The sequence below is a fragment of the Vanacampus margaritifer genome, chromosome 5, assembly GCF_051991255.1.
Source record: "Vanacampus margaritifer isolate UIUO_Vmar chromosome 5, RoL_Vmar_1.0, whole genome shotgun sequence".
In the NCBI taxonomy this organism is placed as follows: Eukaryota; Metazoa; Chordata; class Actinopteri; order Syngnathiformes; family Syngnathidae; genus Vanacampus; species Vanacampus margaritifer.
In genome coordinates this window covers 22835106-22850021 of record NC_135436.1, presented here as the reverse complement: position 1 = coordinate 22850021, position 14916 = coordinate 22835106, and the positions used below count along the sequence as shown (strand labels likewise).

The 14916-nt window shown below is 40.9% G+C and overlaps 1 protein-coding gene across 4 annotated transcripts in view; it reads right to left on the bottom strand.

Moving 5' to 3' along the window:
* Positions 1 to 14916, bottom strand: part of cux1b (cut-like homeobox 1b) — a 93163-nt gene that overhangs the window by 33718 nt on the left and 44529 nt on the right. For all 4 annotated transcript variants that reach the window (XM_077566932.1, XM_077566928.1, XM_077566929.1 and 1 more), the window contains exons 5-8: positions 11114 to 11251; positions 6236 to 6359; positions 3761 to 3837; positions 3616 to 3682 (exon numbers count right to left, since the gene is read on the bottom strand). In XM_077566932.1, the coding sequence (XP_077423058.1) occupies positions 3616 to 3682; positions 3761 to 3837; positions 6236 to 6359; positions 11114 to 11251 (406 nt within the window). The remainder of the gene's footprint in view (positions 1 to 3615; positions 3683 to 3760; positions 3838 to 6235; positions 6360 to 11113; positions 11252 to 14916) is intronic.

The window sequence follows — 14916 nt, the reverse complement described above, 5'->3', positions numbered from 1 at the left end:
CAGGAAATATGTACAAAGTGCTCCCTAATCACCTCCAATTTTGTTCCTCCTCAAATGGACCCTCAAGCCTTCACGGGCAGAATAAACCACACATGTGCACGGCCATACACACACAACACCCTGCAGGGCTGTGGATCAATATATCATTAATCTTTAATAGTGACTAAACGGGTAAAAACGCGGCCAGGCAGACCCTCAAAGAGCTACATCTGCAGGCCCGCTTCCTGCTGGAGCTCACACAGTCCCCAGCACGGCGACCCAACAAATTCTCAGAACGTGTGTGTGTGTGTGTGTGTTTTAAAAGGCAGATTACCCAAATGCACCAAGAGGATGGCAGATTTGTCACGCAATGGCCTCCTTAGCAGCAAGTTCAGCGCAAGTGTGCGTGTGCGTACGGATGCAAACGCCGCTGGTGTGAAAACGTAATGTATGTACGCTTTTTTTTGGGGGGGGGGGGCAAACTGTGAAGCAGTCAAAGGGTTAAAAGTTGTGTTCAGCCAAACACTGGCGATTTGCTCAGCCAAGCAGTAAACGGGGGGGAAGGACTCCAAGGACTGGGAGGGTGCGGGGTTAGAGAGGGTTTGTGTGTGCTTTAAAGCGTTGCATTAAAATTTCAGATCACAGCACGCCACATAGTCAAGGACCCTGACTGCCTCGGGCTCACGAGCGAGCGTGCGTGCGTTTGAATGTGTACATGAGCGCGCGCGGGGATGTGGGCAGGCATGTGTTTATTAGCCTATGCAAGCAAATGGGGCCCTTCGACACAAAATGTGTTTTCTTGCCACATAAAAGAGGCAAAAGCAGGACGGAAAATGTAAAAGAAATGAGTGAAAGAGTGCAATCTGGCTGCGGGCGAAGTAAAATGCAAAGGGGTGACTGCAGATAGTCTATAGAAGGTATTGATTGGCACCGTTGCACTGTGCAATCTTCCTGTGGACTTTCCTCTCATAAACAGATAAAAGATAGTGTTTGAGTGAGGGAGAAGTAAAAGGGGGGGGGGGGGGGGTAAAAAGTAGCGCGAGGATGAGGGAAGTTGAATCGATCCGTTTGTAACAGCCAGTCAATTTAACAACTCTCTTAATGGACAGGCAACGGTGAATTTGGGCCGAGGTGGGGGAGAGAAAGAAAAACCCTGAAAAGCTTCGTTTATAATCCGCTGTTTTATGCATTGAGTGGATTCAGAAACAATTAGAGCATTTTATAGGTAATCTTCGGGCGTTTTTCCATTCTCACTGAATAACTCTGACATTTCTGGCGCCGATTTGAATGGTCAACTCCTACTTGCTCACCCCAAGGGAACGCGGCAGTGTGAATGTCAAAACGCCACTTCACAGAGTGGAGTGCTGACAAGCAAAAGCTTCTGTTTTCATCTTCGCCGCCGCTAGAAAGATCGATACTGATGGATTGTCGCTTCTCAAGTATTGGAGTTACCTGATCTCACAGGTCTCTCATCAGTCACAACCTCCATGAATCACTAGCCTTTTTTTTTTTTTTGCAGAATGCTTGAAATGTCTGTGCAGATGTGTCGTGAAAATACTGTGGTTGAGCATAAGAGTTCATCAATAGATGTTGTATATACAGACAATGCTTTGGTTCTTAGGAACAGATTTTTGAAATTTTCTTTTCTTTTTTTTTTTTACCGGAAAAAAGGTCAGACTTGGACTGACAGAAAGTGTGAGATGTCTTTGCAGATGTGTTTTAAAATACTAGGACAATGAGGTGAGGAGTAGGGCTGAACGATTTTGAAAAATAATCTCATTAGGATTTTTATTAGGAATGGGTGAGACCGATACCAGGTATTGGTATCAGGCCAATCAATTAGAGCAGAAAATTACAGATCATTTCATGCAGTTCTAAGTAAAAATGCTATATCGGGATAGACCGATTAACAGCACCGATATTCAGCATTTTGATGACCGACGATCGGCATCAGCCTTTAAAAAAAAAAAAAATCATATGGCCGATAAAAGACTGAAATGCTGATAATTAGTGTTGTGCGAATACCGATACCAGTATCAGGAGGGGCCCCGATACTGCATTAAAATGCTGGCAACGGTATCGGCGAGTACTAACAAATAACGGGCCAATGCCATTTACCGATACTAGTATAGAAATTTGAACGCAGCGCACACTCACAGGTGTTCAATGCATGCATTTCCTGTTTTACAAAGGTTTTTAAGCGGTGCCTGACCAAGATAGTAACGATTTTACATCAAAGTGAGTATTAGGGGTGTGAATTGCCTAGTACCTGGCGATTCAATTCGTATCACGATTCATAGGTCACGATTCGATATCGATTACTCCCGATACAAATCTATAAATTGATTATTGCGAATTTTTTAAAAACTTAAATTTTGAAAAAACTAATCAGTAAACTTGTACATGTACACCGTAAGATTTGTATGAAAATGTATTTATCTGAAAATTCTGGCTTATAACTGAGCCACTGCATTTAACAAACAGGTTGCAGTCTGTTTCATGTTTGAACAGCACTGAAATAAAATATTAAGGCTTAATGTTCCATTAATATAACATTCCTCCATGCTTAATGTGTGAATCCTAACCCTAAGTAAGACGTTTTGTTGAATATTCCCATAAAAATTGATGTTTGGAAATCCATTCGGCCGCATATCGAATCGATTCGACAATTGCACGCTGTAATATTGCGATATATTGCCGAGTGGGTATGCAGTTCTTTAGAATAAAAAAAAAAGTATTTTTTCAAATGGTGTGGAATTGGTGCGGTACTGGCATCGGAAGCCAAAAAGTGGTACCGGAATTACACAAGTGATAACTGAAGGGAACTAATTATTTACATTTTCAGTTCACTAAGAGATGCTTCTGACCCTGGAAACTCGCTGCACCTTTAATAATAAGTTTAAAAAAAAAAAATCGATATACATTTTTCATACTAGGGATGGCTAGGTTAAGCGTACATTTGAGCAAGTTTATGGCGAATGAAGATCCGCTGCCTTGGCACAATCGGCATTAGGGTGGCGAGTCACTTGCATGCTGACTATTCATTCACCTTGTGTACCAAAACATGAGCAAAAAAGGGAAACCGGGGTAAACAATGTTCCTCAAGGTCAGTTGTTGGTATACTGTAGCATTTCCAAGTATGTGGACTCTGCTAATGTTGTTACGCTTCAACCTCATCCCTCCATCCCTTTTGAAATCATCTAAAAAGACAGGATTGGGGACATGAGATGATCAAATTAAAATCACACTCTTTCAATAAATCCAGTTTTTGATCACCATGCCAAATTCTAACTGATTTAGATATTTGTGTTCACATCTGTGCTCGCAGCCATCACCCCTCCCCACCCCCCTCCAGATCATGTTTCAGTAAATTTAGGGATTGCAGTGCATGCTGGGGAGCAACTCTGACACAAATACACGACAAGGAAATGCCGTGGCTGCAAAACGCATCACAGTCCCTGTCGGTATTTACGGTGCAGGGGTAATGCCGGGATTTTGAAGGCTGGCTGAGCCTTGTGGGAGGTAATCCAGCTGTTCCGAGAGCAGAGGGAGTTTCCAGGCAAAGAGGTGCACTAAACAGGATGATTATGTCAGGAACAGACTACGGCGGAGGAGGGAGGTGGAGGCGACACGTACTTTGCTGAGGATTCCTCGTCGTATTTTGTCTTCAAATCAAAGAGCTCGGCCTGAGTTGTTTCAAGAGCTGCAAGAACATTGACAAGCGTTGTTAGAAAAAACACAAAGCCGCGCCACATTTCAGAGTTCCTTCAGGGTGGATTACCTGTCTGGAGGGACTGGGCCTTGTGCTCGGCCTCTTCCAACCGTGACGACATGGAGTCTTGGCTCTCCTGGAGTTTCCTACCGAGGCCGACAAAAGTCACGTTACAAAGAGAGCATAAAGTCGCGTTCACATTTTTGCGGCCACTGCAGCTATTCTCCATTTTCCCACCACCATTTCTCAAGTCTCCCCCCCCCCCACCTCCGACTAAAAATCCCTCCAACGCAACCCACTCCTCATTAAGCAGCCCTATTAGGCAGGAATGTCTAGCCACTGGGGCACTCAGCACCCAGGGGCGGGGGCGAGGAGTGTCGAGGAAGCGGGCGGGGAGGCGCGGGCCTACAAAAACCACACGGATAAAATAGATTCATTCTTAGCATATAAAAAGTTAGTCTCTGCTGAGAAATTGCCACCGCGTGTAAAAACATCAATAATCCAGCACAAAGAGCGTCTTTATGGCACTCTTTGATGCCTCCCCCCCTTCACCGCCGAGCCGTCTCTCCTGTCATCTCCGTTTTTTCCCCTGCCCTCAATTTCGTCCTTTCATCTCTCTCCTTCGCTCGCTCCTTGAAGAAGTCACGTATCAGAGGTGCCATCCATTTACTGCCCCCCCCCCCCCCACCCCCCCACAGGCAGGAAGTGGGCCCTCAGTCAGACAGGAAGGGGGCTATAAAACACTGACGTACAGGAAATGCAAACGGGACAACTCATCTTCGTCTGTATGTCTTAAATCGGGCAATGAGCGCACGATAAAAAAGCGGATTGCTGTAATGCGGTTTGTTGTGAGTCGAGTGAGGAGAACATTTTTGACTGAGCATTTTGACAGACCGTCATTTTTGGAATCTCTTGTCACGTTGATACGATTGAGGTTTCCCCATTCACCTAATAAAATGTGTGATTTTCTATTGAACTTGATATTCAGTGTATTAAGTCACTTTATTATTTTTTTTAAAATAAATTAACTAATTTGCTCCCAAAAACGTATAAATACGTTCTATTTTAAATGTTTTAAGTGTCCCAAAGATGTATTTATTTTTTATTTTTTTGTTGTTGTTTTTTTATGCTAGAGCATACAGAAGGCTTTGATGCAGCCTCTCAACTGCAAATAACGGTTGAAGAAATGGTAGTTATTACACAAACAGCCAGCAGGTGGCAGCAGAGCAAAAGAGATCAACCAGGGGCCATGTTGAGAGAGAAAAAAGCTCATTACTCACATTTCTAACTAGATTTGTGAATAATGATAAAACTTAGCTATAATCTAATGCTAATTGTTGCAAAACGGAAATAGATTGAATTTTTTCCTGATGAAAGAAGAGATTCTAATCTTTCTTTTGGTAGGTCTCACGTTTTTATAGCAATAGAACACAATATTCTTTGGGCCTTGCAAAATCTGTCCAAATCCAGTAAGACAAGTGAAGGGGGTTGTTTTAGTGAAAATGGCTGGGAGTGAATGAGTTCATAATAATTATGATTATATGTAATAAAAATGACATGTTTTATCAAATAACTTATTGTGAATGATAAAGCCATGTTTAAAAAAAAAAACGTAACTTAAATCTCAGCTCCGGCTGTCCTGTATGGATTTAGCATGTTCTCCCCAAATTCGTCATCACAACTTCATATAGTATCAGCACATGATGCCTTAAAGGGGGAGTTTACAATCGGAAAAAAAAGAAGAAGAAGAAGCCATGTTTGTTGTTCAAACAGCATTTTTTTCCCTACTCATTTACAGTGGTTTCTTTTATGTCAAATTAGAGGCACAAGATGCCACAGACTTTTCATACTGTTTCTAAGAACACCAAGAAGATCCTTTTTTAACTCTGAAAGAGTACAACAAACACTAACCAGGATAAGCACATTTAACATGCCTTTGACAAATTTGACTTAATGTGGCATCACAAGATAACATTTCACATTGATAGAATATCTGGCGGCAATGTGTTTTTTTTAATCATTCATTACAGCAAGCACAAGCGCCCTGTGTTTCTGACAAAAATCACTATGTGAAAAAAAAAGACATCCAGATGGGTTTTTATTCAACGAGGAAGTGGTCCATTACAATTAATTATGAACGCTAATCTTAGGCATATCAAATCAAGTTATTTCTAGGGTTTCATTCCACTCCCGCAGCCAATAAAAGGACCCATGTGTAACATTAAATCCAGACAGGATGGTTGGAATAGTTGGTGGTGAAAACAGAAAAGAGCAGTCTGAGGTGGCTGATTCCAATCAAGGTAAAGTGGCACAGCCATGGGAGAAATCGGCCATTGTTTTACTTTCCAATCCGCCATTCATCTAAAAGAGCCGAGGCAATGAGGAATGCAATGCAAATGGGTTGATTAAACTGATGAAGACTGAATGCTGGGGGGGGGTTTAGGTTAAAAAAAGAAAAGGGCTGCATTGTTACATCTAATAAAAATATTACAAGTACATGATGGATTTGAATGACAAAGGGCACACACACACACACACACATACCTCTCTTTCTCTGCATAGTCGTTGTGTAACTGGAGCTGCGTTTCTTGCGCCAGGTTCTCAGCTTGGTTCTTCAGTGACTGCTCATACTCGCGGATCTTTTCCTTCAAGGCCTTGATGGTCACCTCTGCAGGCGGGAAATGCACACATCAACGCTGATGCAAACACAGGCAATAAACGCAGAGGATGTGAAAACAGAGGCAACGTGGAAAATAGGGGCATGAAAAAAAACGACACAAAGAACAGATCTGATTTTCAGTCATTATTGTATATTATATGCGGAAGGTTATTGTTTAAGCAAAAGAAGTGCTACAGCAAGTTGCAAGTGAATCTACCATTTGTTATTTTAAGAAATTTAGATATGTTTCCGCAAAGCTTGTAAGGTTATTGAGTGACCCCCGCCCCCACTCGATTTATATTTTCCTTTATTTTTCATCTAAGAAACTCAGCGGCGCCAATTGAAATGCATTGAAATTGTTTTTAACTCAAAATATTCTTTAAAAAACGATTATACACATTGATTTAAAAATACAATATCTTACTTCGTGGCGCCAATCAATGACATAATTTATCGATTGGGCAAATTAAGACACTACAGCCAATCACCAATATTGCATAGAATGGAAAATATCAACTGATCCTGATCCAGCCAATCAGATCGGTGTAAAGTTTAATATATAGTGTAGGAGCCCCATGTTTGATTTGTTTTTCAAACACTAGGGGGCAGTGTGTTTTTGTTTGCTTACCTGAGGTGGCCAGGTAGTACTTAATTGGGGTTCCACTGGTGTTACTAATTGGGAAAGCAAACCGTTTTCGACGGGTGTTATCTTTGTATTCTTAGCGTTTATGTTGTTACTTGATAGTTGTGACATAATTCCAATCAAAAGAGAATTCCGGTTTTTTTTACACCTTTTTTAAAAATATATATATATTTTTTTTTACAATGAGTCAAATTAGTAAGTAGCCACAAGTGTAGCGGATATGGTGGACAATCCACTACATATACTGTATAGTTTAAAAGAAAGCTTACACAAGCTTGTTTGGAGGAGGGGAAGAACAGTTTTTAAAATATAAACACAAAGAACAACAAAACATTTGGGGTTCAAGCCAAGGTTGGAATTTCAAGTTAAGGTTTTAAAAAGTAGCCTTTCAAAACTAGATGAGGGTTTTAATTAAAATAGAACTAAATTGTCACCATCACATACAGTACAATTTAGGTTAACTGTGCAGTTTTAGCACTTTTAACATCGTCATCAAGTGCAAAAAAAAAAACATTTCAATCTAGGAATAATGGTTGCAAATTAGGGTTCAAGTATCGACTCTGTAAGGTTCAAGTTCAGGGGTTACAATTTTTAAGGGTTCGAGCCTGGGTTTGTTTTTCAAACATGGATTATGCTTTCTACTTGTTTGAAGTTAACTCTTTGACTGCCAAAAACGTTAAATAACGTTTAGTAAAATCCTATGGAGGAGTGCCAAAGACGTTAAAAGACGTTTGTTTCAAAACAGAGGTGAAACTAACCATTTTCTATTGTTGATTACTGAAAAACGGAATAAGGTAGAAACAAACTTTTTTTTCTGATGAAAGATGAGAGTCCAATCTTTCATTTGGTAGTATGTGTGTTCCCATAGTCCAAACACATAATTTTCTATGGACCTTGAAAGATCAGTCAAAATGCTTAAAATCGGCTGGCACTGGGGACAACCCGTTTCTGAAAACGTCAGGCAGTCAAAGAGTTAAAGAAATGGTTCTAAACAAGGTTATAGGGTTTTAATCCAGGGATAGGACCTCACCTCGTTTCCTTTTTCTTGTTTTAGTGCAAAAAGAAGTTAGCCAATTTTAAATCACTTATAGAATCTTCTCTTGGTATACATGTTGGATAATGCCAAAGAAAAAACAAAGCACAGTATAAATCCCTACATACTTATTAAAGTAAGGTCTCGTGAGATGCGCTGAAGTCTACGCATTGGACCAATGAGGTTCCAACAAAATTTTTTACTTCTGTCATCTTAGTTCATTGGCTTCACACTTCCAGCTGCGCGGCAGTGCGCATGTTCAGCATGTGCGCGTTCGTGCGAACCCTCCCCAGGCGACAGAGACGGGAGGGCCTGCTGCTGCACGCGCTTCCGGATGCTCCTGCCCGGCCTTTTCCATCCAAAGCGGATGGAGGAGACGCTGGCGTTCTCCGAGAGCAGATACGCTGTATTCATTAGGACTGCATTAGCGCCGAAACCCCAGAACCCGCTGACGGCTGAGCTCTGCGCGGGGCGGCCCGCAAATAAATCTAACACATAACTGGAGTAATAAATAGGCCTCTTGTGTATGTGTGTGGATTTCTCAGAAAGATATAAATGCCTGAGACAGTGATAAAGAGCATCGCAGCCTTTGACTGAGGGCTCTTAGCAGGCGTGTGTGTGTTTGTGCGCGCCCCGCGTGTGATTTAAACTCCGGTCTCACTACTCTGACACATAATCAATAGAGGAGAGTCCCCTCAGAGCCCTCTTACCCCTTAACTGCTTAACTGAACTTTAAACATTTAGGTAGCAAGGATCAATGGCCCCTGCACTATTTGTATGTGTGTGTGTGTGTGTGCGCGTGCGTGCGTGTGGAGGCTCAGCATGTGTGTGTGTTTAACAGGAGTGGGAGTTCCACAAGCGCGTTTTGGGGTTTAAATATCCCCCATCTATTGAGGCAGGAAGGAGGGATAAAGGATGAGGGAACAGGAAAATCAATGGCAGAATGGAACCCTGCCGCTATCGAGCTGCTCCAATTAACCCTCGCTGAGAAAAGGGAGATTCCAAAACATTCCCTGTTCCCTCCATGCCTCCTCCTCCCGCTAGTCTACCCCCCCCCCCCTCCTCCTTACCCTGGACTTGAAATTAAACCACTTTTACAACTCCTTCTCGCTCATCTCCGCCTTTGTCACTTTTTCCATCTTTCTTTACCCTGAGGTAGCCTGTCGTTTTTTATTCATGAAAATGTGCCACATGTTCTTTCCCCCTGAAAACCTAATTGGAAGAGTAAAACCTTGTACATTTTGTGCTTTTAATAATGCACGAGCTATTCAAATATTTCCAAATGTGGATGAAAAACGTCCGCCATGCGGGTTTTCTCTCCACTGTAAAAATATCGTCAAACAAACTGACGTTAATGTTTGGGAGTTGAGAGTGCGAATGCAAAAAGGAAAGACAACACTTGATTCAATTCACATTTTCATTGCATAGACTTGTCGGGCCATCCATTTTTAATTATAATTGCAACCATTTCCAAATCACACAAGATTTATAAATCCGTAATTCAAAGTGGCACACGGCTCTCAAGTTGCTTGTGATGTCAGGATAGATTATTTATTTTAAAATCTGATTAACAGGCTCCCTGGTGATCCTTTTGCTTTTCATCATTTTCATGTGCTGTGAAAGGAAATATTGTTCTCTCTCTCTCTCTCTCTCTCTCTTCCTCTCTCTCTCATGCTTGCAGACTGCGTCAGTTTACCCGTCAAAAGCAGGAGTGTGCAACTTTTGATAATTTTTATCTATCAATTATCCATCCATTTTCGGAACCGCTTATCAATCAAACTTTAATAAATACTTTTCATACAAAAACATGCACTTTAACATGCTTTTAGGGGTGTCCTGATCGGATATTGATACCTGATATCGGCCTGATTAAAAAACAACAACAAAACCGTATGGGGATTGTATTGGTCTACATTCAGAATCTCCAATATTAGCACTCATATAAGAGCAGTCCATTCCAAACTGCGCTCCTGTTTTTTTATCCAGCACCGTCTGGATCTAGCATGCAGAGCCCACTTATTCAATTGCAGTACATTCTCATTTTTGGGGCTTGAATTGATGTAACCCAAATGTTTGGAATAAATGGGTCGTATTTACTTATGCCTATTGTTGATCACTATTGTTCTTTGTTTCAATTGATCAAGTCTTCTTACATTTCATACGAAAAAATAAATAAAAGCATCATTCCTGCTGAAATCGTATTAGATCAAAATCAGAACTGAACACTAATATAGGCTGCAATATTGGGATTGCATCAGAAGTGATCAAGTTGTATGGGGACACAAAAAATATCACATAATGCAATGCAAAGTTTTTTAAAAATTAAAAAAAAAAATTTGAAAAATTTGAAAATTAATAAACAAAGCCCAGGAGCCAAAGTAGAACCTAAGTTTTTTTTCTTTCTTTCTAGATTTTGCAAATGGGTCAATTTGACCCGCAACATAAGTAAAGATGGGTTAGGTCATCTGTAGACTAGGGGGGAAAAAAAGTTTAAAAACATTACAATGTGTCAAATAATTTATAATAATAATAATAATAATAATAATAATAATAATCAAGATAATTCTCATGTTTTTAAATGTATAATTTAAGTACAGGTACAGTGCATATCCCAACAATGATATAAATACTGCGATAGTATTTTCCCTTAATTATATGTATTTATTGGTATTTTTTTCACCCATGGATGGGCGAGTACCGATACCAGGTATCGGTATTGGGCCGATACCCATCCTTATTTCAAGGTATCGGTACTTGTGACGGCACCTCTCTAAAAATGAGAATTTTTTCAAGGGAGTGTTAATTTGTGAATGTTTGTTTGGCAAAAAAAAAATCCCTTTTGACGCTCTACATCTTGGACGTTATGCTAACGTAGCAATACAGCTAACCCAATAAGTGCATACGCAAAAAATAACGTGAGATGGATGTGCTAACTACTCAACCGCCATGCTTGAAGGGTAAATGAATGCAACCAATAATACAGGACTCTTGATAATGTCAGTTCTTGGTTGCCTGCAGGCCAAAAAACAACAGTTGGGACATCAAGGGAGAATTATCTACGTGAAAACATCTATATTTTCCTCTAACCTTGGTTTTTGACCTCTGCAAACTCTTTGTTGTAGTCCTCCAGTGTCTCTCGAAGTTTGGTGTTCTCCGTCTCAATGTCGTGCATCCTCTGGAGCTTCAGCTGCAGCTGCTGAGCCAGCTCCAGCACAGGTACGGGATCTGGCACAGGAGCACATGCGCAACATTTAACACCCGGCGCAAAGCAGATTACAGCAACGCAATAACCGCATTCAGCAGGCCCCGTGAGAGCAAACGTTTGCCCCCGCTGAGTTGTCCTTGAGCAAGGCGATGAATCTCGAACGGCTGCGGGAACATTATTTTGCCGCCGACGACCGTGACCTCTGATCTCCCTCCGGAGAACGGCTAGTGCCGTCAAGGACAAAATAATATCGCAAATGCTGCCGTTATAATAGTGGGGGCTAACAAGTAACTGCTGCTGTAAATGTCCGACGCTAGTAGTTTAAACTGACACGCACATCAAGGGAAAAAACATTTTGTTTCATCTTAGTCAGACATTTTTAACATCATCAAAATGTAAAAATATATTTATTTTGAATAGGTCTGTGGAAGCTATTTAAAGTTAATGGTGAGGGGGAAACCAGTTGAAATTTAGTTTGTTGTTAAATAGTAAATAGACTTTTAATTTTTGTGGATTTTTTTTAAATTACTTTATTTTGAGGCCATTTTGAGCCCTAGGATACTACAAAAGTTCCTACAGACTTCCTTTTTTTCTATTTAAGTCATCATTTGGAGAGACAGACGACCATCAAGCTTCTCAAACTGGCGCTGAACTGCAGTCAGGGAGAGAAAAACTTCTTTCCAGGTGGTAATTTTTGCAACACTGCTTCGCTGTCAATTAGCAAGGGAATGATACGCCCAAAAAAAAAAATTGCAAAGCCTAAAATGTCAAATACTGATGGGCTCGCGTCTTTTTGAATGATACCTGAAATGAAACAGAAAATAAGAAGTGTATAGTGGCTTTTGGGACTCTTTGTATCCTGCTAAATTCTGGCATGCTCTTCAGATTTGAAAGCATTTTTACCCATAAGAAATAATGTCAAGTGAATTAATCCAACCTTAAATAATTAATCCAACCTCATCTGAGGGGCGCGGTCACCATTTGCACAACCCCATCGCTTTGCATGCCTGCGGTTTGCTTCTCTGTGTGGTGTTCAACAAAAAACGAACAGCAGAGTGTAAATTCAATTTCTCCTGGAGGGATTATAATAAGTATAATACAAAAATGTAATTAACATTTTCAAAATAAACGCAGTTCAATTGGAATTTAATTAATCTGCTAATCCAGGTCAAACTCAGCCATCATGAAACCTTTATTAACTCTACAGGACATGTTTTAGGCAACATTTTTACACTCTCTTCAATCAAGCGAAGCACTGTTAAAACGGGAAATTCTGGACAATATTTACCAATTATTCTCAGGCCTGTCCTGGTGAGTGGCGACTGCCGTGGGTGTCAGGTAATGAGAATGTTGAGGTAGCTAGCTGGGTGAGTCGTGGCCATCGGCAGCTCGGGAATTAATGTGCTTGTTACGTGTTGTTTTCTTACTGTTTGCTCAATAAAGGGACTGACAGTGGACCGGCGGCAGTGTCTATTTTTGACCACTTGCGGGGTCAACCGTCATTAGGCTATGTTTTAAATGACGATAGTAGGCTATATTAAATTTGCCAACATTGTTTTTGTCAGTGATTGTGGTACACATTGCCGTTTATGCTCATTATTTAAGTATAAAATAATTCCATATTTTGGACATGCGTGCTGCCAACGTTCTAACCTACTTCTACATGGAAAACGGGCTCAGCAAAGCTTCAAAGCATTCATTTTGCTTGAACTTTTTGAGATAGCGTTGCAATACTGTATTGCATGGAGAGCCTAAAAACGCAATCCAGGGAAGATATTTACACTGTCAGTAGCTGACGACTGTAGCAGCCCCAATCATTCCATGACGGTTGCATGATGTACGAAAAACGTGAACAATTGTCACCAAAATTGATGTTCATGTGTATATTTATGTCCAAATCCTACTCTGAAGATATGAAAACGAAATTGGCAACCTTTTTATTCTATTCACTAGGGCTGTAAGGATAACGGCAATATGGTGATACAGACGCTCCCCTACTTACGAACATTCGAGATACGAACAACGGTACATACGAACATTTCTGCGCATACAGTATGTCGAAAAATGTTCGGAAAGAAATGCTGTAAGTTAGATTTTGTATTGCGCGTAGTGCTTCTTTCCGCCGCTAATACCGACGATTGGCGCTGTGAGAGCTCATTGGAGGCTGAGCAACGTGGCGAGGAGGAGGAAGAAAACGCCGGTCCCCATGAAGCAGGAAATAACTTTTGAAGCCGATTCCAGCGACGACGAAGAATCTCTCATGATATAAAATCCTCCTCTTCCTCCTCCTCTATCATCTCCTTAAGCATCGAGTACATCCAAAAGTAAGTTAAACTTCATTTTATTTATCTTATTACGTACATGTACATACTGTGTGTGTGTCTCGCTCTCTCTCTCTAACATACGTAGTACAGTACAGTACTGTACGTATTCTCTCCATTTTATTAATTTTTTTTCAGTACAAACCAATGCAGGTTACTTGTACAAGCCTTAAACATACTTATATAAACCTTCAATATACTTATATAGGCTTTAAACATAAATTATAATACAAAATATAGCACTGATGCAACTTACGAACAAATTCACCTTACGAACGATCGTCCGAAACGTAACTCGTTCGTAAGGTGGGGAGCGTCTGTATCGCAATATTAAAACTGCCACAATATCGTCGTAGTCATGTGACAATATTAAAAGCAACACATCTGTTAAAAAAAGTCAGGTTGATTTCCATTTGTGCAGTTCTAGCACCCTCTGATGGCTAGTTTTTTTAGTGCAGTTTAACTTTCATAAGAGATGTTTTGGCCTTTTATGTTTAAAATCCACACCAATCGTCAGATGAAGGTGAACTTGCTTGTGAATCGAGTGAATATTAGCGTATTTCCACTACGTTTCCATTACAGCTGACCGTGTCGGAAGTGGACCGTGCGGAGCTGCTCACGGCACTCACGCCTACGTTGGGCCAGAGCGAGCCCAGGACATGACGTAAAACACCACGGTAGTTGATTGGGCGGTCGGTCCTGTGATGTCATCAGTAATGGACATCGGCAAGGGGGCGGGGGGTGGGACACTTATCAAAACAAAAAAAAACATTAGCAGACGTGTCCTTTATGACCTTTGTGTTTTGGTTATGTGTGGTTTCTCGCGCTCGACTATTGTGTCGCAGCCGGTTATGCGTTACTTCCGCCCAGCGTCCCAGATGCACATTGGAGGTGGAAACGCAGTGCGTGCGTGGGTTGGGCTGAGCTGACCCGACAGCAAGCAGAGCAGTGCGGTGCTGGGCTCCTGTGGAAATATGCTATAAGTGGAGGAACTCGATGTGTGCGTGCATTAGCGAGCAAGTGCCTCAATACTAAGTGTTATTAGAGATTGTAGGTGGTTTTTATGCATTGCTGTTATGTACAAAAGCACAATATTGTGTTTTTTTTTTTTGTATGAGCTATTTTTTATAATTTTTTTTTACAATATTGTGACCTTTTTTTTATATTGCCAACCTTCCCACAATATTGTGATAATTATCGTATTGTGAGCTTCATATCGTGATAATATCGTATCGTGATGTTTGGAAATCGTAAGGTTGCCTGGTAATGAAAAAACATTGTCACTTAATGTAGAAAAACTGTGTCTGATTTGTCACCAAAATCTATTTGCACATGGATGCACATGGCCAAGTCATATAGTCTGA